Raw genomic sequence first — 25,322 nt, forward strand, 5'->3', positions numbered from 1 at the left:
AGTCTCAGACATGCTGGATTAAACTATGTGTCATTAAGGCTCACAAATGAATTGCTTGCTGGTCAGCCATAGAAAGGGACAAAAAGCGTACAGAGTGAAGAATGTGATGTGAGTCCAGAAACAAACCTCAGTTATATTCAGGATGAAAAACAAACAAACAAACAAACAAACAAACAAACAAACAGGCACTAAAGGCCACAAGTGGTGTGATTGCAGCTATATGAAGTGTCTATGATAAGTATATCCAAAGGGGCTGCAGAGATGACTCAGGGCTTAAGAGTGCTGGCTGGTCTTCCAGAGGACCTGGGTTCAAATCCCACCACCCACATAAACTGTCGGGAGTGCCAATTTCAAGGGATCTGGCCCCTCCAAACACACATGCAGGGAAAACACCAATGCACATTTACAAAAACAAACAAACAAAAAACAGAAAAAACAACTTTTTTTTGAAAAAAGGGGGCTTGCCAGAGCAATAGGTGGGTAGAGGTTGGGGGCTACATTTAAGGGATACAAATCTCTTCTTGGGTGACAAATACTGGTTGGGACACTTGTTTGTGTCCTATTAGGGAGGTGTTGGAGCAGGTGGGGTTGGCACATTCCTTTGGCTGTGCTGTCTTCGAGGTGACATGGCTGGAGGTGAGTGGAAGGACCCAGTGTCCTCTGGGTTGGAAGAAAGGTTTCAGGCTCTGATGAGGGTGGGAAGCAGCACGACAGGTTTTTCACAGCTGTGCTCGTCACACTGTGGGTATCAACTTCATTTTACTAAGAGCCAACATTTCCAGCAGCCACCGTGGTCCACTGAGCCTGTCTGGAAACATGTTTAGTGCTTGTTATTCACATGTAGCCAAAGGGAGTGCGACTGGACCAGCTCCATTTACCTAGTATCCGGGTGGCTTGTGGCTTTGTGATGAGGGCTCCTGTGGAAATCAGAGCCACCCCAACTCTGCCTCTGAGCCTCACACGGAGAGCTGAACAGTGTCCTGGCCCCAGTGCTCTCTTAAGACTGATAGGGTCTTCTCAGAAGCCTCAAAAGCCTCATGACAAGCCCCAGGGGGAGCTGTCCTCAGGTTTTGCACAGTCATCGGCAGGTGCCCAAGTCATGACTGTGTTGCAGCAAGATTTCAGAGACCTCAGTGAAGTGGTCAGTCTCTAGACTGTGGCCTTTGGCTTAAATCTGAATTTGAAGCAACTAGCAGTGAAAAGTCTCCATTTTGTCTTTTCAAAGGAAAGCAAGAGCACCCACACCCATCACCCAGCAAGGCAAAGCGTGCTCCATCTCTAGGGCGGGCCAGATGGTCTTTCCCTACACCTATAATTTCCTGGGAAATTGTGACAGCTGAATTTGCCTGATGGAGCTCCAAATGGAATTTGCAAAATGTGTGTTCATGTGGGTTGGATGTGAGAATAAATCCCTCACTCCGCCAAAACATCCACTTCCCCTTCTCCGGAAACGAAGCCAGGGCTCAGTCAGTATGGTCCAGTTGGTAGGATGCATGGGTGGATGCAGGTAATAAGTGGGTAGGTAGAAGTGGGGCAGGTAGTGATGGACAGGTGGGAGGCTGGCCTGAGCCATGTGAAAGGACTGACAGAAGGACATGGGAGGGCTGAGCAGGGGAATGAAGGACTAAGTAGATCAGAGGCTAAGTATCCAAAGGGCCAGGTAGATGGATTGAGGGACCAGTAAAAAGATGTAAAAAAAAGGTTCAGGGCTGGTGAGGAAGGTCAGGTGGTTAGAGAAAAGGAAGGCCAATGCTGGTATTCCTTTGACTTCGAAGCCTTGCTGGTCCCTGTGAGGGAGAGACCTTCGATGGTGGCCTTTTTGATGAAAAGCACAGAGAGCATGCAGTGTGTCTGGGGGTTTGTTGGGGACACATGAGCCAATAGTCAAAATGACTGGTCTGGAGGGGAGGCCCTCAGTTTCTGGAACAGTCCAGTGCCTGCAGATGCTTTCTCCGAGGCAGCTGTGTGCTCAGAGGCACTTGCAATCTGGTCAGAGACCAGTCCTGGCCTTGCCAGGTGACCAGTGGCTCACTGTGGGGGTCATTGGGACACTGCAGGAGCCCAGGAGGGCAGAGACAGGTTGAGTTCTGTGATTTCTCTCCTGCTGACACCTAAGCCTTATGGTCAGGTCAGTCTAGAGTAAAAACAAACAGCTCTGCTGGGAGCACTGGGAAAATGGACTCCATGATGAGAACCTGGTTCAAATCCATTTTCTGCTAGCCAGAATCTTGGTCAAGTCCCTCTCTGGTGGAAGAATTCTAGGCAGATAAACTGGAAGTGCAAAAAACTAGGAACGGCGCAGAAGATGCAGCCAGAGAAGGAAGCTGTGTCATAGGGGTTTTGCACGGCAGAGATTCTGCCTTTTTTTTTTCCCTTTTTCATTTCCTTTAAGACAGTGGCTCTCGCCGGGCGTGGTGGCGCACGCCTTTAATCCCAGCACTTGGGAGGCAGAGGCAGGCGGATTTCTGAGTTCGAGGCCAGCCTGGTCTACAAAGTGAGTTCCAGGACAGCCAGGACTACACAGGGAAACCCTGTCTCGAAAAACCAAAAAAAAAGAAAAAAAAAAAAAAAAAGACAGTGGCTCTCAACCTTCTTAATGCTGTGGCTCTTTAGTTTCTTTTCTTTTCTTTCTTTCTTTTATTTATTTATTTATTTATTTATTTTTTGTTTTTTTGAGACAGGGTTTCTCTGTGTAGCCCTGGCTGTCCTGGAACTCACTTTGTAAACCAGGCTGGCCTCGAGCTCAGAAATCCGCTTGCCTCTACCTTCCGAGTGCTGGGATTAAAGGAGTGCGCCACCACACCCGGCTTGTTGTGACTCTTTATTTTTTTTATTTTTTTATTTTTTTAGATTTATTTATTTATTATATGTAAGTACACTGTAGCTGTCTTCAGACACTCCAGAAGAGGGCGCCAGATCTCGTTACAGATGGTTGTGAGCCACCATGTGGTTGCTGGGATTTGCACTCTGGACCTTCGGAAGAGCAGTCGGGTGCTCTTACCCACTGAGCCATCTCACCAGCCCTGTTGTGACCCTTTAATACAACTGTATTGAACACAACCTCATGTTGCGGTGACCTCTAACCATAACATTACTTTTCATTGCAATTATATTATGTTACATCAAAACTAATTTTTGCTACTGTTATTATTCATGATGTAAATATCTGTGTTTTTGGATGGTCTTAGGCAACCTAGCCCCAAGGGGTCCAGACCCATAGGTTGAGAATCGCTGCTGTAAGGGCTAGAGATGGGGCCTCGTGCTTGTCAAATAGTGTTATTTTAAAGAGCCCTAGGCCTAAAGATTTTATCTTTAGAGAGCTGAGTACCACAAAGGGCTTGTTTTGGGGTGCTGTCACAGTGACAGGGTTGCATCTAGATTTGGTTCGGTTCTTGCTGGCTGTGGAGAGCAGACTGAAAGGCAAGGTAGAAGCAGGCTGTTGAAGAACCCAAGGGGAGGAACATAGACCTTGGTGGTGGCAGAACTGGCAGTGCTCAGAATCTGAATGTGGGGTCTCAAACTTGCTGGCAAATTAGAAGTGGGGAGTTAACATCAGAGTTCATAAAAGAATACGCTGTAGCTGACCAGCTCATGACGGGGAAGACAGAGATGTTTAGTTCCGTTATGATGTAGAACTGCCTCTGGACTAGGCCTTGCTCTCCATAGCCATGCTTGCCCCTATCCTGTAAGAGCTCCCAGGAGACCTGCTGCCCCTTTCCAGGGGCATCCTTCTCTGAAGCCTCCTGCATGGTTAGTCCGTGGCCCACTTCCCAAATCCCAGACACGTGGCTGGGGTTGACAGTTCCTACCTCAGGGTTTCATCTGCTCTGTTCACTGCAGAGCTCGTCACTGGTATTCAGCACAAGTGGCTTTCAATGGTGCTCATGACCAAAGTGGGGAGGTACACTCCTGCTGGACACTTCCAGAGGGCAATCCTGGTGAACAGTTCTGGGCTGAGAGAATGGGTGAGGAGAAGGCTCCCCTTTACCAGTCCTCCGCATGTTTGCTTTGAGCTCATGAACTCTGACCTACACATGTACAACAGACACCTGGAATACTTCCCACCCAGCTTTTCTTCCTTCATTCCTTCTATTATTTCCGAGGTCTCTACCAAGTACACGGGATGAGTGATGTCCCCACTAGCCAGATAAGGAATTGGGTACCAGAGAGTTCTGCTGGTGCCAGGAGGCCTGGATCTTCTGACTTGGAGGACTGACATGCTAACTCCACTACATGCTCTGCACTACAGCCCCTCAAAGACAGACCCCTCTTTTGGAGCATCTAGGCTGTCAGCTGATGCCATTGCCCTCAAGACCACCAGGGGGCAGCAGATGAACGCTTGATTGGATGGCAAAATTCGTTTGTCCTAGACCTGGTCTTAGCTTCTGATGAGGCAGGAAGGCTTGAGTGCTGGGAGCACAGTGGCCTCTTTTCTGTGAGGGAGCTCCCTGGGTACACACACCAAGGCATGAACGCAGCAGCATTTAGCAGGGTGCTTTGCGTTCAGCTTTGCAATCTCCTTTCTTTCCTTCTTTCTTTTTCCTCCCTATGGTGCAGGGTGTTGAATAACTCTTAGGGAGATGCTGGAGGGTCTGCCTGTAGCCCCGTGCTTTGGATGGTTTAACCCCCAGTCCGCAGGAGGTCCTTCCCCTGAAGCTATTCAGAGGTGAAGTGGAGGGGCTGAAGGCTCTACCTGGCTTCTCTGCCGGATCTCTAGGATTAGGTTTCATGCTTCCTCCTTAGGTGGGAAGGGGTGATCGGACTTCCTGCAGAGAGAGGCCTTTCTGGGAGGGACTTCTCTGGGTGCAGGGGACAGAGTTGTCATCCTTCCCTGGCCAAGGTAAACTGAGAGAGGAAGGGGCTGACAGAACTCCGCCCACAAAAGCTTGGCTCTTGGAAACTGGTCACTTTCCTCTCTTCCAGCTCCCTTTCATGACACCAGTGTCATAGAAGACTTGGCTTTGTGGGGTTCCCTTTACCAAGAACCCACAGCTCCTGATACTGTCCAGAGCAAATTAATTTTAATCACAAAAATCAGTTATTTATGCTTTTGAAGTCCCTCCCACTGTCACAATGTCCTCAGGACACAACACGGTCTATCCCTCCAGCACCTTCCACTAGACAATCAAGGGGGCTGAAAGTGAAGGATTTCCCCCCCCCCTCCCGTTATCGTGGAGGCGGAGTGTCTTGCGGACCCTGGCAAGGACAGAGGACTGGAAGATGCCATAGGGGCGTTGGGTGTGTAGGCCAGCCTGGTTCGCGTTCTGGGGTCTATCTTTACCGAAAGACTCTGCAAGGGCACCCAGCGTTACCGCGGTCACCTTCTAGTCTCTTCTGCGGTGCGGCGGCCTCAAGGCACCGCAAGAAAGACCTCCAGCCTCCACGTGCACCTAGGGAAAGTCGTGGGCGGGGAGCCTGCCCAGGAGCCCCGCCTTCCTCAACTTTCGCTGGCCGCCCAGAGGCAGGAAGTGGGAGGACGGGCTGGAGGCGGTGCTTGGGTCGCCGGGGAGGTGCCGGGTGAAGGTGCCAGCTCCGCCCCCGGCCCCGCCCGGCCGTGGCCGCGCCCCCTGCACCCCCAGCGCCTAGGAGCCGCGGAGCCTCGGAGTCCCAGTGCCCCGCGAGTGGCGTAGAGCCCGCGGGCCCGGCGAACAAAGCGACGGTGGAGCGAGCAGCTCAGGCGCCGGACGCAGGGAGCGAGCGACCCGCTGCGCCTTTGTCTCGGGTGGGGCAGGAGCGGTGGCCGAAGCGGGGCGCCCGGAGCTCAGAATGCGGCGCCCAGAGGGGCGTATCGAGAAGCGCTGCGGCTGCAGGAGGCGTGGAGCCCCGGCCGGAGCACGAACGGACTTGTGTGTGTGAAAGAGGGACCCCGCACGCTGCCCCGCGAGCGCCGGTTGGCCGCACGTGGGCGGGAGCGGCGGCCCGCTAGTAGCCCGAGGAGGAGGAGGAAGAGGAGGGCCGTGCGGCCGCGCAGCGGGGACCCGGGGCCGCCTGTGCGAAGCCCCGCCCCGGCGGCCGAGCCCCGCGCGGGCGGGCGGGATGCCCCGCGGTCACCGCACTTTGGCCAGAGCGCTACCCTGAGCCAGCTGGCCAGCGGCCGCAGCGGCGAGCGCACGGGCGCCGCGGGCGCCATGGAGCAGTGGCGGCAATGCGGCCGCTGGCTCATCGACTGCAAGGTCCTGCCGCCCAACCATCGCGTCGTGTGGCCCTCGGCGGTGGTCTTCGACCTGGCGCAGGCGCTGCGCGACGGCGTCCTTCTGTGCCAGCTGCTGCACAACCTCTCTCCTGGCTCCATCGACCTTAAGGACATCAACTTCCGGCCGCAGATGTCCCAGGTGAGGGTCCCAGCACTGCAGGAGGGACTCGGGTGTGCGATCTGAGGGGCGCATTGACTGGAGCGCGGGGCCGCGGGAGGCCCAGGTTCTCTGGCCGGAGCTTCTGGCTCAGGGGTCAGGGAAGAGCGGGGCACATCCCGGTCTCCTCTTCCCGCTCTAGAGAGCGGCGGTCCCCGAAGGCGCGAAGTTGGCTAAAGTCCCCCAGTCTAGGGCGCGCTACCACCGCCGCGGGAACGGTTTGTGTGCGCCGGCTCCCCAGTCTACGGCTGCCTGGTGGAGGGCGACTCCAGCCTCGGTGTAACGCCCAGCACTGCAGTGTCGCGTCTAGGCCCGGGTCCCCGAGTGTCCCTTCCAACCGGGTGCGTGCCACGCCGGGGGCCACGTCCCCGGCTGCGTGCCAGACGACCGGAGCCCATGGAGGATGAGTTGGAGCCGTTGGAGGATGAGATGGAGTAGTGGCTACGGTTACCCGCAGCTCGGCGGAGGGGCCGGGCCGGGTGGGGTGCTCCGGCCGGAGGGAGCGGGAGGGCCAGGCGCCGCCCCCTCTCTGGCCTGCGCCTCCTCCCGGACCCCAGACCAGGACCAGCTGCCTCGGGGGCCTTCCTGGATGGCCTCTGGATTGGAGTCCTCTTCGCCTTCTCATTGCCCCCACTTCGGTGGTCGCTCCAGTGTGGCCTTTGTGGAGGCCAAGACACGCGTTTGGCCGCAGGGCAGGGCAGGGCAGGAAAATGTCCGCTCTGCTGGCTGAAGCTGCTTTTCTTGGCCCCTTGAAGGGAACTTGGCTGAGAGTTAAGCAAATTCGAGGCATGTGGCCCGCCCTTCGGGGGTCGCTCTTTAAAGGGATCTGGGAGGTGGAGAGAAGAGTTAAGCAGTTCTGGTTCAGCCGGGTACTGTCCAGGTGCGACCCGCCCACTTCGAAACTCCTAGTGGACGCCGGGAATTCTCTTCTAGGACTGTGGGAAACGATGACTCCGAGAGTCACTAATCCTAATATTCTGACGGGTTTCACCCCTCCCCCCAAAGCCCTTTGGCTGTGTCTGTCTTTCCATAAAGATGAGGCCAGCCGCGATTCCCGTTTGACAAAGGAGAGCCCCTGGAGGGAAAGAGAGGGGGTTGTCCTCCTGCTTGAAACCAATACCCCAGCAGCCCAGAGAACCAGAGAGGGAGATTTCAGGGTCTGTCTTGCATTTGGAGTCCTGCAAGATCTGAGTGACAGTGTGCCCAAGTAACAAGCTTAAATGGTTGCTGTAGGGAGAACTTTCTTTTTTCTTTTTTCTTTTTCTTTTTTTTTTTTTTTTTATCTTTTGATTTTTTGAGACAGGGTTTCTCTGTATAGCCCTGGCTGTTCTGGAACTCACTCTGTAGACCAGGCTGGTCTTGAACTCAGAAATCCGCCTGCCTCTGCCTCCCGAGTGCTGGGATTAAAGGCGTTCACCACCATGCCCGGCTATAGGGAGGACTTTCACAGACCTGGAGGTGTGACCCTTCTCCCCAAAGTTGGGGCTGGGAGACTGCGGTGTTTTTAACCCCTTTCAAGGCTAGAGAAAGGGAAGGGGGCAAGCCCTACACATAGCTGGGTCTTGATTCCCCTTCTCGCTATGGGCCTTCCCTGAACTGGAGGCTTGCTTATGAATGGCTTGCTTCTGGCAGGTTCTGTTGTTGGGCCTGGAGGCTTGAGCCTGACCTGGGATTGTGGCTGAGGTGGGGTTAAGAGAGAGAGGCTGATTGGCAGGGATATTGGGAGGTCTCTGTGGGTGTTGGCTTGGGCAGGTTTCAGGATTCAACCCTTGGGACCTGGGAACTTCTAGGCTTTACCAGCTGGGGATTACTAACACCAAGGTCTGGGTTCTCTTCTCGCTTGTCATCTTGTGTAGGCTTTTCTGTCCCTTGGTCTCTACAAAGCAGGTGCTCACTGAACCTCACGGCCCTATGTGTATATCCATAAGGAAAGAAGTTGTTACCAGAGCTGGCTGTGCAGGGTCTGGGGAGAGATTTCTTTTCTCTCTAGGTGCTTGCTCTTTGCCACAGGAAGCTCACATTTCTAATAAGGGGGGAGGGGGGAGGTGGTGTCACCTTGGTTTGTGGTGACTGGAACACAGAAGGAATCACAACTGCCCTTTTCTTGGGGGGCCTTGGGCTAGGCACAATTTGTGGAGTGGCGTGTCACTTCTGATCTGTAGACAACAGTTAAAGCTTAGAGAGTTCCACAGATGTGCCCTAGATGTGGCCCAGGTCACCCAGGCTGTAAGTAGCTTAAAGTAGCTTGTGTATGGGCATCTTTCTAAAGACATGGTGAATTGGAAGGACTTGCCTCCGCTGCCTTACAGACTTGCTTAGGGCTTTAGGCTTCCACTGGGACCTGCGTGTGGGCTTTCTGGGGTGATAGCAGGAACATGCCTGCTTCCCTGGGACATCTGGATCTTTTATGAGGAGTCAGCCAGGCCATTTGGCAAGGAACAAGAGACCATTTTCTTTCTCCCTATTTGTCATGTGCCAGAACATGTCCAGCTCACTGGCCTCTGGTGTCCCCTGATCCTCAAAGGCCACATGGCTTTCTGGTAAACCTTCAGGACTCAGAGGTCCCCTCCCATCTTGAGTTATCTCAGCTGGGCTATTGGTTCTAGGGGAGTATAATGGGAAAAAAATGTTTTGGGACAGAGTCTGACTGTAACGCTGACTGGATAGAACTTGCTACATAGGCCAAGCTGACCCGGAATTCTCAGAGACCTGCCTGTCTCTACCTCCCAAGTGCTGAAATGAAAAGAATGTACCACTCTACCAGGCCTGGCAATAGGTGTTTATTAGGCATCTGCTGGTTCCTGATGGTCATGGAGAGATACTGGCTGCCTGCTTGTTGTTGTGCCCTCTTGAATGGGCAGGATAGGATGTACCTTGTACTCCAATGCATGGAAGCCTCTCTGGGTTTAATTAAGCTAATTAGGTATACTCACTAATTATTGATCCTAAGAAGGGACCTATGGAGTTGAAGTGGCTACAGTTAAGAGCTCCAAACGGTACCGTGCCAGCTGACATTCTACGTTTGCTCTGGGGAGGCCTCTTAAGGAGGGGGTCTTGTTTACTTGGCTCTGTCATGCTCATAACAATCTGGTGGCCTTCTCTCTTTAGGATACCAGTGGTCTGTCTGCTGCAGCAGTGCAGTGTAGATCTGAATCCCTGGATCACCAGGGTTTGCCTTCATGAGACCTCCATGTTCCCCCTCTCCCCTAACCTGGCCTGGTACCTTTTGTCTCCTTCTTCCCATGGTTTCTCCTCTTGTGCCCACTACATGCTTACTTTCCATCTACCTTCCAGCCTGGTTCATTGGCAGCTGGTTTGGGGCCTCTTCCTTCTCTAGGACGCTTCCTCTGATTGCTCTCTTCTGTCCTGAGTCTCGTTTTGGGCTAACACTGCTCAACTATACATTTCTAGTGCTATGCTTTCAACACTTTCCTTATGAACACCGCTTACTGCCCGCTCTCCTGGACTCAGACCCTGGGGGATTTAGATCCATTCATCCAGCCCAGCAGTGGTTGTGGGACCTTAAGGATGTGAACATCTTCAGGCAAGACTACATCCTCTCTGGTTCCCTTCAGCCTGGTTTCCTGTGCAGAGCAATATTCTTTCCTTTTACCTGTGTTCAAGGAATAATTCCTTTGCCTGTGTCCATATTACAGGCTGGGGAGGAGCAGGAGGGGAGTGGAGCACGTTGCCAATGTTCTCATGAAGCATCCGCAAGCAAGGGCAGCCAGTGGGCGAAATGGTTTTTGATTGAGAAGGAAGCCACTGGATGGGTACCCAGCTCTTTTGAGTGTCTGTTGGAGAGACTGGGGTTCAAGACATGGGGTTTGGGAAGCAGAGAAAGCAAAGCTGATTCTCAGGGAAGCCAGGCAGTGTTAAAAAGATGTGTGTGTGGTGTGTGTGTGTGTGTGTGTGGTGTGTGTGTGTGGTGTGTGCGCATGTGGTGTGTGCATGTGTGTGTGGTGTGTGTGTGTGGTGTGTGTGTGTGTGTGTGCGTGTGTTGTGTGTGTGTGTGTTGTGTGTGCATGTGGTGTGTGTGTGGCCTGTGTGTGTGTGTGTGTGTGTGGTGTGTGTGTGTGGTGTGTATGCGTGTGGTGTGTGTGTGTATGTGTGTGTGTGGTGTGTGTGTGTGTGTGGTATGTGTGTGTGTGTGTGTGTGTGTGTGTGAATAGGAGTACAGATACCCTGGAGTCAGAACAGAGTATTTGATCCCTTGGAGCTGGGGTTACAGCCAATTGTGAGCTGCCTGATGTGGGTGCTGGGAACCAAACTTGGGTCCTCTGGAAAACCAGCAAGTGCTGCTTAACCAGGGAGCCATCTTTCCAGCCTCAGGCCGGGCAGTTTTTCAATTTGAGAATGGCTCCGACTCATGGCCAAGTTGTTTACACTTTCTTGTGGACCTCTGAGTGGTAGCAGGAACTTGGTACTCCATGCCCTTGGTGCCCAGTGCGTTCATTACAAACAAATGTGCAGCAAGGCACTCAGGTGTCCCAGTTAAGTGTCCTTTCCAGCAAAGGTGACCTGGGAGCTTCAGCTGCTCCTCTCTGCCCGAGGCCTCTCCTCAGCAGTCACAGTCTTTGCTCCTCATGGCCAAGGTCCAGGCTCCTTGGATTTGAGTTCAGCTGATGGATGCCTCAGGATTAGACTCAGGCTGTGCCCCTGCGGCGGAGGCGGAGTGTGGCATCCTGCTGTGCTACCTGTTCCCTGGGATCCGAGAGCGGTGGCTGGATGCGAAGCTCAGCATCCATCCAGTGTCCACTGGGGATGTGGAATTTAACTGCTTGATCACTGGGGAACCTAGGTTTCAGGGAGCTGCCTTGAGACAGGGTAAATCCTATTTCTCCTCTCCCTCCCTTTCCTCTCTCCTTTTATCCTCTCCACTTCTTTCTCTCCCCCCCCCCGCCCCCCTAGCGTGGGTTATGTTTCCTGTTTTATTCTAATCTGCTACAACCATTATTTACCTCGGTGCTCACATTGTCTCTGGCGACAGTGGGAACTGGTCCAGGTTGGCGTCTGTATATCTCTGGCACATTCCCAGTCATTCTGGGAGCATCGCTGACTAGCTGGCACAAGATGTTCTAGGCTCATCTGTGTGTGTGTTCTTTTGTCCTAGCTCAGGAGCTGGCCCCTGCTTCAGTGGATGCAGTTCCTTGGTAGGAGAGGGGTAGGTCGAGGCCAGGATGAGGAGGGGTGTGCTTAGGACTCCAGGAAGCTCTTAGAGCTTACCTGGGGAAATGCATGTGAAAGCATGCATGTGTGTGTGTGTGTATGTGTGTGTGTGTGTGTGCACATTCTGTGCTTATTTGTGGCCTGTGTATGTGAATGCAGCCAGTGCTGAGTTACATCTAGATTTGCACAGGACCAGAGAGCTGGTTCTATGGCTAAGAGCTCTTACTGTTCTTAGGGCTGACCTGAGGTTGAATTCCAGCATCCATGCTGGGTGCCTCACAAGGTTTACTACGATAGATAGCTCCCAGGGATCGATCGGTCGCCCTTTGTTGGCTCTGTAGGTACTTTCATTCATGAACAGTGTGCACATGCAGATAATAATAAAAAAATCTTTAGATTTATGCATTCTTTTTGTTTTTTGTTTGTTTTTCATGACAGGGTTTCTTTTTCTTTTTTTTTTTCTTGGTTTTTCGAGACAGGGTTTCTCTGTATAGCCCTGGCTGTCCTGGAACTCACTTTGTAGACCAGGCTGCCCTCGAACTCAGAAATCCACCTGCCTCTGCCTCCCGAGTGCTGGGATTAAAGGTGTGCGCCACCACTCATGGGAAAAGTTTATTTATTATTATGTGTGTACCTGATGTGCATGTAGGTGTGAGTACCACGGTATGTGTACTGAGACATCTTTGTGGAGCAAGCTGGCCTGGGTCAGCAAGCAAACAGCAGCGATGGTCTTAACCATGGAGCCGTGTCTCTTTTGTTGTTGTGTGACAGGGTTGCTCTGTGCAGCCCTGGCTGTCCTGGAACTCACCCTGCAGACCCAGCTGATGTTAAATTCAAAAGATCTGCCTGCCTCTGCCTCCCGAGTGCTGAGATTAAAAGCATGTGTGCCCCTCCCCACCTCCAGCCATCTCTCTAACCTCCCTGATCCCTCTTTTGAGGACACTCATGATAAAGCATTTGTCATCTGGCCTGTACCTTTTGTCTCTGTGTCCAGGGGACAGACAAACTCAGAACAGAGATAGTGATGGGGGGGGGGTGCGGCTGGTGTCTGATGTGTCAGGGCCCTATCTATGTTAAGTAGATGAAAAACATAGTCTCCTGAGTCCTGTCCCCCTCATCAGGCCTCCTTTCTCAGATTCCTTGAAAACACCTTTTCTCCCATACGCCTTGTGGGCCCTTCAGCTTTCTTCTGGAGTAAGGTAATCAATGCTTGCTGTCAAGAGTTAGCTCAGAATATTTTGGGCATCATGAGCCAGGTGACCTCTGTTCCAGCACCCCCCACCCCCACCCCAACTCTGCCCTCACAGCAGGAAGTGCAGCTGTAGCTCTTTTTTGAACCAAGAGTGAGGCTGTGCTCCAGCATGATGCATTTATTGAGACAGAATTCTGTGTTTTATAATGTGTTTATTCCAATCTTTAAAATATAACCTTGCTTGGGAACTGAGGGTGTAGCTTGGTGGCATCTGCCAGGCCCTGGGCTCCATCTTCAGCAGCAGCAGCAGCACCCCGCACCCCCCCCCCCCACTCCTACATTCCTTGGTTTGGTTTGTAGGATGTACAAAGCAAGCTGTATAGACAAAGACACAGTAGAAGGAGTCCAGTCTGGCAGCACAGGCTTGACATACCAGTTACTTGAATAGTGAGGCAGGAGAACCACAATTTCAAAGCTGGCCTGGAAACTTATGGAGGCTCTGTGTTAAGATAGAGTATAGGGGCCGGGCAGTGGTGGCACATGCCTTTAAACCCTGTCTTGAAAAACCAAGAAAAAAAAAAAAAGAATAGGAAACGATACAGTATGGGGGCTAAGACTATAGTATAGCTTGGTAGTAGAAGACTCGACTAATGCACACAGAGTTCTGGGGTCAGGCAAATAGCAGCTGTGGGTCATATAAAACCTAGGGGCTGAGATATGGAAGATCAGCATTCGTACATGTGGACCTAACTGCCAGTGCTAGGGTCTGTTGAATCCTGTTTCAGGTCATCCCTCTTCTTCTCCTCCCTCCTCCCATTCCTCCTCCTTGTCAACTTAACCCAAGCTAGAGGAGGAGGAGGAGGAGGAGGAGGAGGAGGAGGAGGAAATGCCTCCATCAGATTGCCTGTGGGCAAGTCCGTAGGACATTTTTTTCTTGATTAATGATTGGAGTGTGATGGGCCCAGTTGTCCCGCTGTGGACAGTGCCATGACTGGGCAGGTGGTCCTGGGATGTATGAGGAAGCAGGCTGAGCAAGCCAAGGGAAGCATCTCAGCTTTGCTCTCAGTTCCTGCCCTTGGGTTCCTGTCTTGGCTTCCACTGATGAGGGGCTTTGTATAACCAAAGAAATCCTTGACTTCCAAGTTAGCTTTTCTGCTGTGGTGTGTTATCTCAGCAGTACAAACCTAACTAAGATACTATCCTGGCAGTTTCCTGCACCCAGCTGACTTTCCAACCTTGTGCTGATGCTCACGGGGTGGGAGGTGTCCCTGTTTTTCTGTCTGGCACCTGGTGCTCTAACTCAGCCTCTGGCTGCCCCCAGTGCTTCCTACTTCCTGGTCATTGCCCTGCAGTTGCTCCTTAGCCTCCCCTCCCCCTCCTGCTCCAGTGCTTTCCCAGGCTCTGATCTTTGAGAAGGGCTCTTGGTTCCCCCTCTCCCCATACTGGTTCGCCCCTGTCTGCTCTTTGCCAAAAAAAAAACCCTTGACAAGCTTGTCTAACAGGAAGTGCTGGACAAGAGCAAACTGCTGACCTATTTTTCTCATACTTCCTTGATGATCTCGGTCACTTAGTGCCCTCAGTCAAGTGTCCTAGATGTGGAAGCCAGGCTGGTGAGGGTCCTTTGCACTTAGTTTCCTTACTTGAAATAGGATGACAGTCCCTGTCCCTCCACACCCCCACCCCAGGCTCTCAGGACAGTTTTGTGGGAGATGTATGCCAGGGAGCAGGCCTGGCCGCCTCAGGAGGCTGCATGCCCTGCCCACCCTTGTGCTGCTTACTCCAGATCCGTGCTGCATGGGGCAGCCACCTTCCTCTCCTGTCCCCTAGCCCTTGGCAGGTCAGGCCCTGTTTGTCATTCCCACTGGCCTGAGGAGGAAGCTCCTCTGGTCTCGTGTCCCTGGGTGAACTGGGTATCTAACAACTCCGAAGTCTGAGGTGACTGAAAGAACCTTCTGGCCTCTCTGTTGCTTCTTGGGCATGTCCAGACTGCACAGGCAGAAGATGGACATACACCACCTTTGCTTCTTCAGAGTTGTACCTGGGCACTGAACCCGTGTCTTCTGCAAGAGCAGCCAGTGTTCTTAACCTGGAGAGCCATCTCTCTAACCCTCTAGGGAGCATTTATCTCCTGACCATCCAGGCACTGAGCTGTGACTCTGGCCTTATTAATGCATGAGGGGAGGGAGAGATAAGGAATCAGCCGAGGTCCTAACCGCTCTCTGTGTTGGGACCCAAACTTCTCACCAGCCAGGGCAGGCAGGCATTTGGCAGGGTCCTTAGGCTGGTGGGAAGTGGGATGCCAGGAGCCAGTAACTGAATCGAAGGTGGCCTTAGGCATGGCCTAGCTGGCTCTGTTGTGGCTACATGGCTTCCTGGGTTTCCAGATGATGGGGAGGGGACTCAACCTTATTTACAAAGCGTCCACCGCAGGTCATTGTGTTACAGAGATAGCTTTGTGTGTTGACCTGATAAATAGAGAAGCAAGCTGGCAGGAGCCCGGGGCTGGTGCTTACCCATAGGATCTTCAGGGTGGTTTCTAGGCCAGGTGATGGTGGTCCCCTTGCTTTCCGAGTGTTTCTTGGGAAGTTCTTGTTTCCAAATATTTCAGTAGCTGCATTAGCAAACAGGCAGCTTAAGTAAGGTGCTTCCTGCCTTCACTGGGTGCCTGCCTGTCAAGAACAGCTATGGCTCCTTTCCTGCCTTAGAGTTTTTGCACATGGAAGTCTCCTGTGCACTCCTCCCACCTGTTAACATCCTTTGTGGTCAGTCCACAGTCTCCCTCCTCCCCGCCCCCACCCCCAGGGCTGGGATCCTAGACTCCACCCACTCACACAGAAGTGACCTATGCAGACCACTGGGGACCCACTGGCTCCATCCTGGTTCTGGCCTCAGATGCTTGGGCAGGGTGTGATTGTGGACATACAATCAGAGCCCTGGTCCCTCTTAGCCTAAGTCTGAATCCTCCTTTACCATCTCTTGCAGATCTTATGTCTTCTTGGCTGTTGGTCTTGGGCCTTACTTTCTCAGGGAACTTTTTTTTTCTTTTTCGAGACAGGGTTTTTCTGTGTAGTCCTGGCTGTCCTGGAGCTCACTCTGTAGACCAGGCTGGCCTCAAACTCAGAAATCCGCCTGCCTCTGCCTCCCCAATGCTGGGATTAAAGGCGTACCCTATTGCCCAGCTTTCTCAGGGGACTTTTAAAGAGCCACAGGATAGGATTTGTTTGAGGACTGATTGAGGTAGCAGAGGAAAGAAGTCAAAGCTTACAAGGACAATACCTGAACTTTGAGAAGGGCTTTGTGGATAGGGTAACCCTACACCCCTTGGAGCTGAGATTCCTGCCACCCAGCTGCTAACAGATCCAACAGAACAGAGTCAGCTCTGAACCCCTTGTTTGGCATTAGTCCCCCCCCTGCACCAGCAAGGCTGAGCTCACCCTCAGCCTGTGATTTCCCCTGGGCACCCAGGGGCCTCCTGACTGCATAGTATCCTGTGGTTGTCGCAGTCTTTGGCTTTTGGCTCCAAAAGATAAACAAGAATAGCAATCCCCACAGTGTCGAGGGGGTGACAGGTCTGTGCCCAGGCTTGCTTGACCTGGGGCCAGATCTGACTGAGATTTCCTGAAGCCGGCCAGTGACAGTTTCACAAGGACAGACTCAGCTACAAACAGTGACCTGTGGTCTGTGTGTGTTTGCTATGCTTTATAGAGTTTGTATAAGGAAGAATTAAAAGAGTTTTTATAGGGCCCGCACCAGCCCTGGAGCCAACTCAAACCTGAAGCCATAAATTCCCCTCCTAGCTGCTTTTCTGTGCTTTTGGTTTGGGGCGGGCACAGTTGTTTGGTCCCCTTTTCTTCGATATTTCTTTAGCCTTGGCGTTTCCAGGATCACAGAGCTTGCTCCGTCCGAGTCCCCTCAGCCCTTTGCCATCTGTGCAGGGTGGGTCCGGTTGCTTGCTTATCTTCTTTCATTAGATGACCTTTCAAAGTGTTGCTGCATTTGGGGTCATGTATTAATTACATCAAGCCCTTCGGTGGCTGCATCTGGAGGGTTCTGAGGTAGGAGTTGGGCGTGGTCTTCCAGGACCAGAACCCTGTACTCCCCGGGCATCACAGATGTCTTTTCTATCTCTGTGCCTCTCCAGCCTTCCCTTCATAGGTCATCTCCCCTTTAAAAGCAGTGAGGTTTTTCTGATTGTCACTGTTGTCATACACACTGGAGCGCACAGCCAGGCACATGCAGGTGGTGTGGGCCTGTGCTGAGTGTGACATAGGGCTTCCTTTGTTGGCTAAGGAGAAGAGATGCATGGTGTTGGGCCACCGCTGGAACGCTGCTGCTTCAAGAAGCTTTGACTTAGGGGCCCCCCTTTCTGATCCCAGAGCCTTATTCCTTCAGGCACCTGCACCCCAGAGGTCTGAGGCTCACGTTGCTGCCTTGTTTTCTGGCCTCAGTGAGATGCAGAGGTTTGTGGTCATGTAAGGGCACAGGCCCCTATCTCTCAACTGTGTAAGATGGTGATCAGCCCAAGACCATTGCGTCATGTCTTCTGGTGTAAAGGGCAGCTGGACATGTGTCGTCTACCACATGACATGTGTCCCCCAGCCCCACCCTGTTGTGGTGGGTGGAAGGCTCTGGTCCCTTATGTTCATTCAGCCCTGTTCTGAGACCCGCCTTCCTTCTTTCCCCATGTCCCGCACTCCCCTCCACTCCCTTCTCCCTATCGGTGCCCCTTCCTGGTCCTTATTGTATTTATTTAGCAGCAGAGACAGGAGGGGCCACAGTTGCTTGGATCTGGCCTCTTTGCACCTATAGGTGGTGGATACATGGCTCTACACGCTGGCCCAGGGTGCCTGTCTCCACCCTGAAGTGGCTTGCCATTGCTTGTTTTCACCCCAGAGCACACACACAGGAAGACAGTTTGGGCAGGGCAGCCGTAGAGACTGGCAAGTTGTTGTTCCTCTCCAAGCTCAGTTTATTCGTTGCCTCCATGGCAGGGTGGTTCACCCACTCTCACCTTTCACACTCTTTAATTAGTTGTGCTCTCTGTTTATTTGAGACAGTCTCATAGCCCAGCCTGCTCGTTAACTCACTATATTGCTGAGGGTGACCTTGAACTAACTCCTGATCCTTCTGCCTCTACTTCCTAAGTACTGGGATGACTTGCATGTGCCACAATGCCTGACCCTTCTTGCCTTTCTCAGGCCTTTCTTCTCCCACGGGGTCTGCACCTCTGCTGAGGTGGTGAGGTGGTGGAGCTGCCTGGGATTCCATAAGATTTCCGCCCTCAGTCTCCAGAAGGCAGCGTCCCCTTAACCCTGGTCACTTCTGTCTTGAGCTTGGCACCTGCTACCCGATGCTCCTCCCCGAGCTGTCAGGGACAGAGATACGTGCCCACTTCCCAGCCTGAGGAGCCAGGGCCAGACTCCGCATATGTGATGGAGGAGGGTATCCCGGTGGCTGCAGCTCTGTGACCCTGTGCTTCAGGCTTGTATAAAGGGATCGGGTTTTTTGTTCCCACATGCTTGGACGAGGATGGTGGGGGAACTTGCTTGCCTTTCTCCTCAGCTGCTGAATGGTGTGTGTAATTACTCTTGTGGCGAGCCACTATGCCCTGCCAGTGACTCTTCAGCTCCGTGCTTCGTGCTCTGGTTGACAAGTCTCCTCTTCAGCTGCTCCTAGAGGTGGGGCACGTTTCTGTAGAAGTGAGGCAGCGCCTCTCCAGCTGCAGCCGTCTGGGGCAGGCTCTAGCAGTGGCTGCTTTTAATAATGACGTGGCTTTTTGGGTGGATCTCGGTTTTTCCAAGATTAGTTGATGATGTAATATTCTTGTATCCCACCCTGGAGCCCAGACCTGTCCTGGCATTTTTGGGAACATGAGCATTTGAGATGTGGTGCAGAGTCAGGTGGCAGGGCTGGCAGGCTTCAGGACTGTTTGTTTAGCAGGTGCTAAGAATGCCTTGTAAGGAGAGGGTGGGGAGTGGTAAACCCTGGCTGTGTGTATGCACAGCCTTGCATATGTGTACATACACACACCTCACTCACATGTGCACTAAGGCTTGGCTGCTCTGTGCAGCGGGCTTCCTAGGAGTGAGGGTGTGTGGGCGCTGGCTGGGTGGGACTGAGTCACTGAGGGAGGACTCTGCGTCCTGCCGGCCAGTGTGATCTGGGTCTCAAGGCTGGGAAGAGTCATTCATGGCCCCTGGTTGTTTTGGTGGTGTGTGTCTGCTCAGGGCCCCATGAACCTCATTTTGCTCGATAAACTGTCTACCCTATTGATGCTAGTGAATGAGGAGCTGGTCTTTCTGTTGGGAATGCCAGCCACTGCCTTTGTTGAAAGTTAGGTGCCCAGGTGGCACACAGACATGAATGGGCCTCTCAGTGAATGGGTTCTGAGAATGGTGGGGGTGGGGAAGGAGGGGGGGGACCATGACAGTCTCTCTCTCTCTCTCTCTTTTCTTTCTCTTTTCTTTCTCTCTCTCTCTCTCTTCCCTTCCTTCCTCCCCTTCTCCCTTTCTTTCTTTACTTCTTTCTTTCTTTCTTCTTCCTTCCTTTCTTTCTTAAGATCTGAAGGTTTTTATTTTGTTTTATACTCTATTACTACTGATTGGTAAGTTTTACTAGTTCCAAACACCATGAGCATTATGTGAACCAAATGATAACATTCTGATTATTTGATTTTGACAAAGCCTGATATAGGGGCAAATGGCAAAATTCACCACCTTTAAGGCTCGTGAGGCTACAGAGAAGCCATGGACAAAAAGTCTGCTAAGAGAACCCACAACAAAAAGACTGCTATAGAGTTTATGTTGTAACATTTTTGGCTTAAATATGAAGATATATAATATATTTGGCAATGTTTAAAGAATCTGGATACCTTTATACAATAGTTTCATATAATTCTTCCTTTTTGAGGAAGTTGCCACTTTTTAAAAGCTAGAAAAAAAGGAGACCCCTACCCACACGATAGGCCACTATTTTACACATCAGTTTCTGGGACTTAAATCAGAATTGTCTAACTTACCCAAACGACAGAGGAAGTCAGCAGTTTATGTCACTACCTACCAAAGAATAAAGAAGTGTCACTTGACCGTAAGTTCTCCGTGAGCTAGAGTGAACTGGCCCTTTACAACCCACTACATTCTAAAACAACACTTTCTTTAATCATTTGTAAAACTGTGTAAGAATACATCAGCCGTTTCTTAATCCATCTCCATGGTTCATCCTTTCCCTTTCTCTCCCTCCTGGTACTTAGTTCTGTATGGCTCCTGGCTCCCATGAATGAGCTGTGATCATCCCAGGATGCAGGAGAAGTGGTCAGCATTGGCCGGCATTGGCCCGCAGTCACGGCTAGCTTACCCTGGCAGAGAGGCTCTGGCCCTCAGTCTGCCTACAGCTTAGCCTTCTGGTTCTTGGAGTGTAGGCTGGCCCCTGGGTTTCTTCCTTACTATGGCAGCTGGGTAGACCAGCCAGCCAGGGCAGTGCTTCACGATGGAGAGAGAGCACTGCCCAGGGGCTAGCCTCTGTAGTGTCCTTGGGCCAGGGAGATGCCTGCCGGGCTTCCTGTAATCCCCGGGCAGTTCTGGGGATTGCCAAAATGGGTCTAATTAGTCACTGAATGGTCCTGAGGTGGAGCCAGCACAGGTTGTTCTCTTCTCTGCCTCGCAGAAGCCCTTGGAGTAGTTAGGTTTGCAAAGCTTTGGGAGCTGAGGCTGAGCCCCAGAACCATCAGTTCACCATCAGAGGAATGCAGGGCCGAAAACTGGCTTCATACACACCCTGAAGGCCTGGTGCGTGGTGTGCTCTGGGAGGCGTTTCTGCCTCCCAAGATGAGGGATTCGTATCCTTTGTTGCCATCCATAATTCATGTGTTGGCGCTCGCTTGCTCTCTCTCCTCTCTTTCTCCTCTTTCTCTCTCAACTCATGTGCATAATAAAACTTTTTTTTCCCCCTTAAAAAAAAGGAAGATAGAATGTCTACACACCACTCCCTCCCTCCGCTTCATGCAAATAAACCCTGGGAGAAATTGGCCTGTCATCTCCTTGGGTGTATTTTGTGGTAATTTAGCTGCTTAAACGAAACATCTGTTAGCCAGTAAGGCCCAGGGAGAGCAGGGCTCTAGATTACAGAGAGGAGCAGAGAAGTCATTTGTGTTTACTGTTCCTGGGGAGTGGCTTACAGGCAGTGGGGTGGGGGTGGAGCTGACACCCAGAGGCCATGGTGCAGGAGTGGGGGTGGGGAAAGCTAGAATATTGCACTCACTCGGCCCCTTGGGTCCCTGAGGACAAGGGCCCACTTCCTCTCTGAGCCTGGGTCAGAACTGGTGTTGGGCTGTGGTTGGGACCCTGGGAAGAAGCTGCTCCTGCCTCGGCAGCTTCATGTGGGCCTAAGAGACCCTTACACTCAGGCAGAATTTCCTCTTGAGGGGCTGAGTGTCCCCTGGTGTTCTGAGGACCTTGAGCTTAGACTTGGCCCCACTGTGGACCTGGTCCTGTGTGCTTCCTACCCTAGGCCTCAGCTGGTAGGTTATAGGAAGGGGGCTCCAATGGGACTAGGTAAGCTTCCCCTCTCATCCCCCCAGTCTCCCTGTGTGGACCACAGTCCCTGGCTCTATGCGCTTGGTTATTTCCCATCTCCAGCTTTGGGAACTGCCTCACTATATAATGGTTGTGTGTGTGTGTGTGTGTGTGTGTGTGAGAGAGAGAGAGACAGAGAGACAGAGAGAGACAGTGATTTTCACAAGTACCTTGCTGTGTGGTACAATGGGGGAGGTGGTGCACATCTCTGTTGGGCACAGGTGGACCCTTGATGCCAATTTGAGGTGGGTGAGAGCTCATCTTGCCGTCGAGGGTCCTGTAGGTTCTGGGGCAGAACAAGGAAACGCTGGCATGACCTCGCAAGTGAATAGTTGGTAGGAGGCCCAGCACTCTAGGAGCTGGGGTTGCTGAGTCCAGGCTGCAGACCACCCTGTGTTTAGGAGAGATGACAGGAATTTCAAGCCACTGCCTTGAAGGATTCATGGCAGTGAGTGGGTGGTCATGTGGGTGGTTTCATCCTTGGGAGGGTCATGAGAAGAGATGGAAAGAATGTGTTATGTTCAGATTTGGTTCTAGAAAGTTCTTTTGGGGGTTGGCCGTTATGGTACGAGACAGCTGTGGGTGTGTGATAGGTAGGCAGTGGGCATAAGCAGGGGAGGCAAGGAACAAGCTCTGAGGGAGTTTGTAAGGGCTGGCGGGCTTGGAGCAACTAGACTTGGATGAGAAAGAGGGTGTGGGGCCTGGTGTGGGGCCTGGGTAGTGCCAGGAATGCTAGGCTGGGTTTTGTCCTTGGATGCTGGTTGAGGGGACAGGGAAGGTCCAAGGTCTCCCAGGGTCTGTTTGTGTGTGTGTGTGTGTGTGTTTGTGTGTTTCTGTATGCAGAGGCCAAAGATCAATACTGAGTGTCTTCCCTCAACTTTGTTTCAGTTAACCCATGGAGCCACAGAGAGATGGATTCATTTTGTTTTCTTGATACAGGTTTTCTTGGGCTGGTGAGTGAGTTCCAGGACAGCCAGAGCTACACAGAGAAACAAGAAACCCTGTCTCAAAAAAAAAAAAAATGTGTGTGTGTGTGTGTATATATATATATGTTTGGTTTTGTTTTTTTTTTGTTTTTTTTTTTTTTTTGGTTTTTTCGAGACAGGGTTTCTCTGTATAGCCCTGGCTGTCCTGGAACTCACTTTGTAGACCAGGCTGGCCTCGAACTCAGAAATCCACCTGCCTCTGCCTCCCGAGTGCTGGGATTAAAGGCGTGTGCCACCATGCCCGGTTTAAGATTGGATCTTACTGTGTAGTCTTAGCTGGCTCGGAACTTGCTATGTAGATGAGAACAGCTTCAGGCTCAACAGAGACTCACCTGCCTCTGCCTCTTCAGTGCTGGGATTAAAGGAGTGAGACACCCCTCTAGGCAATTAAAAATTATTTTTATGTGTGCTTGTGCATGTAGTGCCTGGTTGTGCCTGTGGAGGCCAGTGGACAACATCAGGTGGTCCGCTTCTGTCACTCTCAGCCTTTTCCTTTGAGACAGGGTTTCTTGTTGAACATGGAGTTAGAGGCTGGTAGCCAGCAAGCCCTGGCAATCCTCACATTTCCGTCCCATCCAGTGAGGGGTTTCAGGGCACACTTAGCTTTATTGGATGCTGGAGATTCAACCCAGTTCCTCGTGCTTGTGTGCAGCAAGCACTGTACCCACTGAGCCATCGCCCAGCCCCCTCCCCCACTTTTTAAATGTGGGTGTTGGGCATCAAACTCAGTTCCTCATGCTTTCATGAAAGCAAGCAAGCATTTGACTGACTGGATCATCTCCCCAGTTTTTTTAAATTGGTGTGTGTGTGTGTGTGTGTGTGTGTGTGTAAGTGTGTGTATGCATCTGCAGGCTTAGAAGCCAGTTGCAGAGCCAAGGCGCTGGCTTTGAATTGTGGGACTCAGCTTTAGATTTTTTTTCTATCAGCTTGAACTACCAGCTTTGCATTCAGGTTGCAGTTCGTTCAGGTCATAGCAGGTTTGAGCCGCTGATTCCTGTAGGCATGGAGTGGGCCTTAGGCTCCAGCTCCGTGGGGACGGGCTAGTCGCCAGCATGTTGGTTCATTGAGGGTGACAAGGTGGCCTTTGTGGAGTCCTGCCAAGCAGACTGAAGACCCAGAAGAGCTTATGTGTTGTTTTTAAAAGTGAGTGTTGATTATGAACAGAGGTTTTTCTTTAAAAAGGACATTGAGTTAAATTGATTTTTGGAGCCTCTTTTATTGCTATTGATCCAGCAGAGCTTCAGTCAGGAAACAAGCTCACAGCGGCTCTGCTGAGACTTCCTTGATACCTCACTGATGTCGGGAGAGAAGCATTTGCTAAGACTTGGGTGACCGTACCTGGTCATGAGCCCAAGGCTGGCACGTGGACTTCACCATGATTCCTGGGCTCTTGTCCTGCTGTGGTGTACTGGAGGACAGCATGAGTGCTCTCCCTCCGTATCTGGAGCACAGGCTCTGTAGTGGAGTAGTCTATGGCTAGAGGCGATAGGTGCCGGTCCTGTGTGTCTCCAGTCTCCAGATGGTGTGGATGGTACCTTCTCCAGGACATTGGTGATCCTGGGGACATGAGCAACTAGAGGACCCTGCTGGACAATTTCAAGCTGGGGCTTATTTTTTTGTTTCTCTAGCAGCAGGGGCCATTGGTGTCTGTCACATGCCTTTAGTTAGCCTGAGCTCAGGGTTATGATGGCTGTGTCCACCTGAGTATATCCTGCCCTCTTGCTCACCACTTCTCCCACTCTCCACCCACCTGCTGCAGCAGCCTGCACCCTGTAGGCTGCTAACTGCTGAGAGTCAGGCTGCAGGATGCCTACCTGACTCTCTTCTTTTTGGGTCTCAGAGAGAAGTTACCACATCCCTGACTCTCTCCATCCCTTGTGTCCCACCAGGTGTAAGTGGAGTCTCTGGACATGTATAGTGACATCATTTATACCCCTCAACCTGGCCAGGCCACCTTCTTTGTACCGTGAAATGTCTTGGCTCTGTGACAGCTGCTGTCTGCCTATTAGTCCCTCGTCATCCCTCTTGCTAGAGTTAGCGCCAAATACAAGTGACAGGTAAAGCCATGCATGATAGCATTTGTTTCAGACCGAAATGGATAAATCAAATCCTAGAGCTCTTGACAAGGTTACAGGCGATAGAAGGCTTCCTACAAATACCAGCCAAGGAAGGGCGGAAAGAGACTGGTGAATGAGGGCAGGAAGAGGGGGAGCCAGGAGATGCGGGAGAAACAGAAGGGCTACATTTAGTAACATTGAGTAAAATGAAAAGGAAAGTTGAAACAAACAAAACACTCATCAGGGGCCTCTTGAAAGCAGTTGAAGGAATGAGTGGACCCGGTTGAGCTGATGACAATGGGTTTTGGTCTCAGGTGCCCATCTAAGGAGCAGAGCTGGCATTCAGAACTCAAAGCCGGTACTCCAGCTTTGCAGAGGCTTGTTGTGGTATAGAGGGGGAGGGGGCTGGTCTGTAGCCCCCAGGGCAACTTGGAGCTCCCAAGTCTGCTTCTTCTCAAACTCTACCTGCCCTTGTCCTGGACTGAGCAGGCATGACTGGTCCCTTCCTCATGCCCTTTGTGTTCCCCTTCCCAGCTGTATGGTGGAGGCTTTGCTGTCAGGGGTGTTTATGAGGGTTAGGGGGAGGGTGGAGGCTGTGGTGAGCTGTCTACCCATGCCTTTATCTTTGGGATGTGACTTCTGAGAGTCCATCTGGTGAGGCTGGTGATGGCTGAGGGGCACCCGCTGATGACCATTCAGCGGAGGGTGTCCCAGAGCTGGGTTGGGAGAGATGGTACTGATTTTGGTGTGAATCTTCATGGAAATGCACAGGGCAAGTGGGGTTCACAGTTAGGATGGGGGCAGATGCCTGGGCACCTCTGAGGACAGCAGTACTTCTGAGCTGACACGCACTGGGTCATGCCTGGGTAGTTTCTAGTGCATCTGCAAAGAGCCTTCCCTATTTAAAGGTTCCTGTGAGGTTCCAGGAGTTAAGATGCAAACATAGTTTTTTTTTTTTTTTTAAGATTTATTTACTATTTATTATATGTAAGTACACT

At 51.9% G+C, this 25,322-nt stretch overlaps 1 protein-coding gene across 4 annotated transcripts in view; it reads left to right on the plus strand.

Moving 5' to 3' along the window:
- The first annotated feature begins 5,564 nt into the window (after nucleotides 1–5,564).
- Nucleotides 5,565–25,322, plus strand: part of Vav2 (vav guanine nucleotide exchange factor 2) — a 163,809-nt gene continuing 144,051 nt past the window's right edge. For 3 of the 4 annotated variants that reach the window (XM_085835084.1, XM_085835085.1, XM_029469945.2), the window contains exon 1: nucleotides 5,565–6,332. In XM_085835084.1, coding sequence (XP_085691210.1) covers nucleotides 6,129–6,332 — 204 coding nt within the window. In that variant the 5' untranslated portion in view covers nucleotides 5,565–6,128. The remainder of the gene's footprint in view (nucleotides 6,333–25,322) is intronic. The other variant, XM_021183383.3, reaches the window with a different exon arrangement.

This window comes from Mus caroli, unplaced genomic scaffold, assembly GCF_978045245.1.
Source record: "Mus caroli unplaced genomic scaffold, Mus_caroli_1 scaffold_2, whole genome shotgun sequence".
NCBI classification, from domain to species: Eukaryota; Metazoa; Chordata; class Mammalia; order Rodentia; family Muridae; genus Mus; species Mus caroli.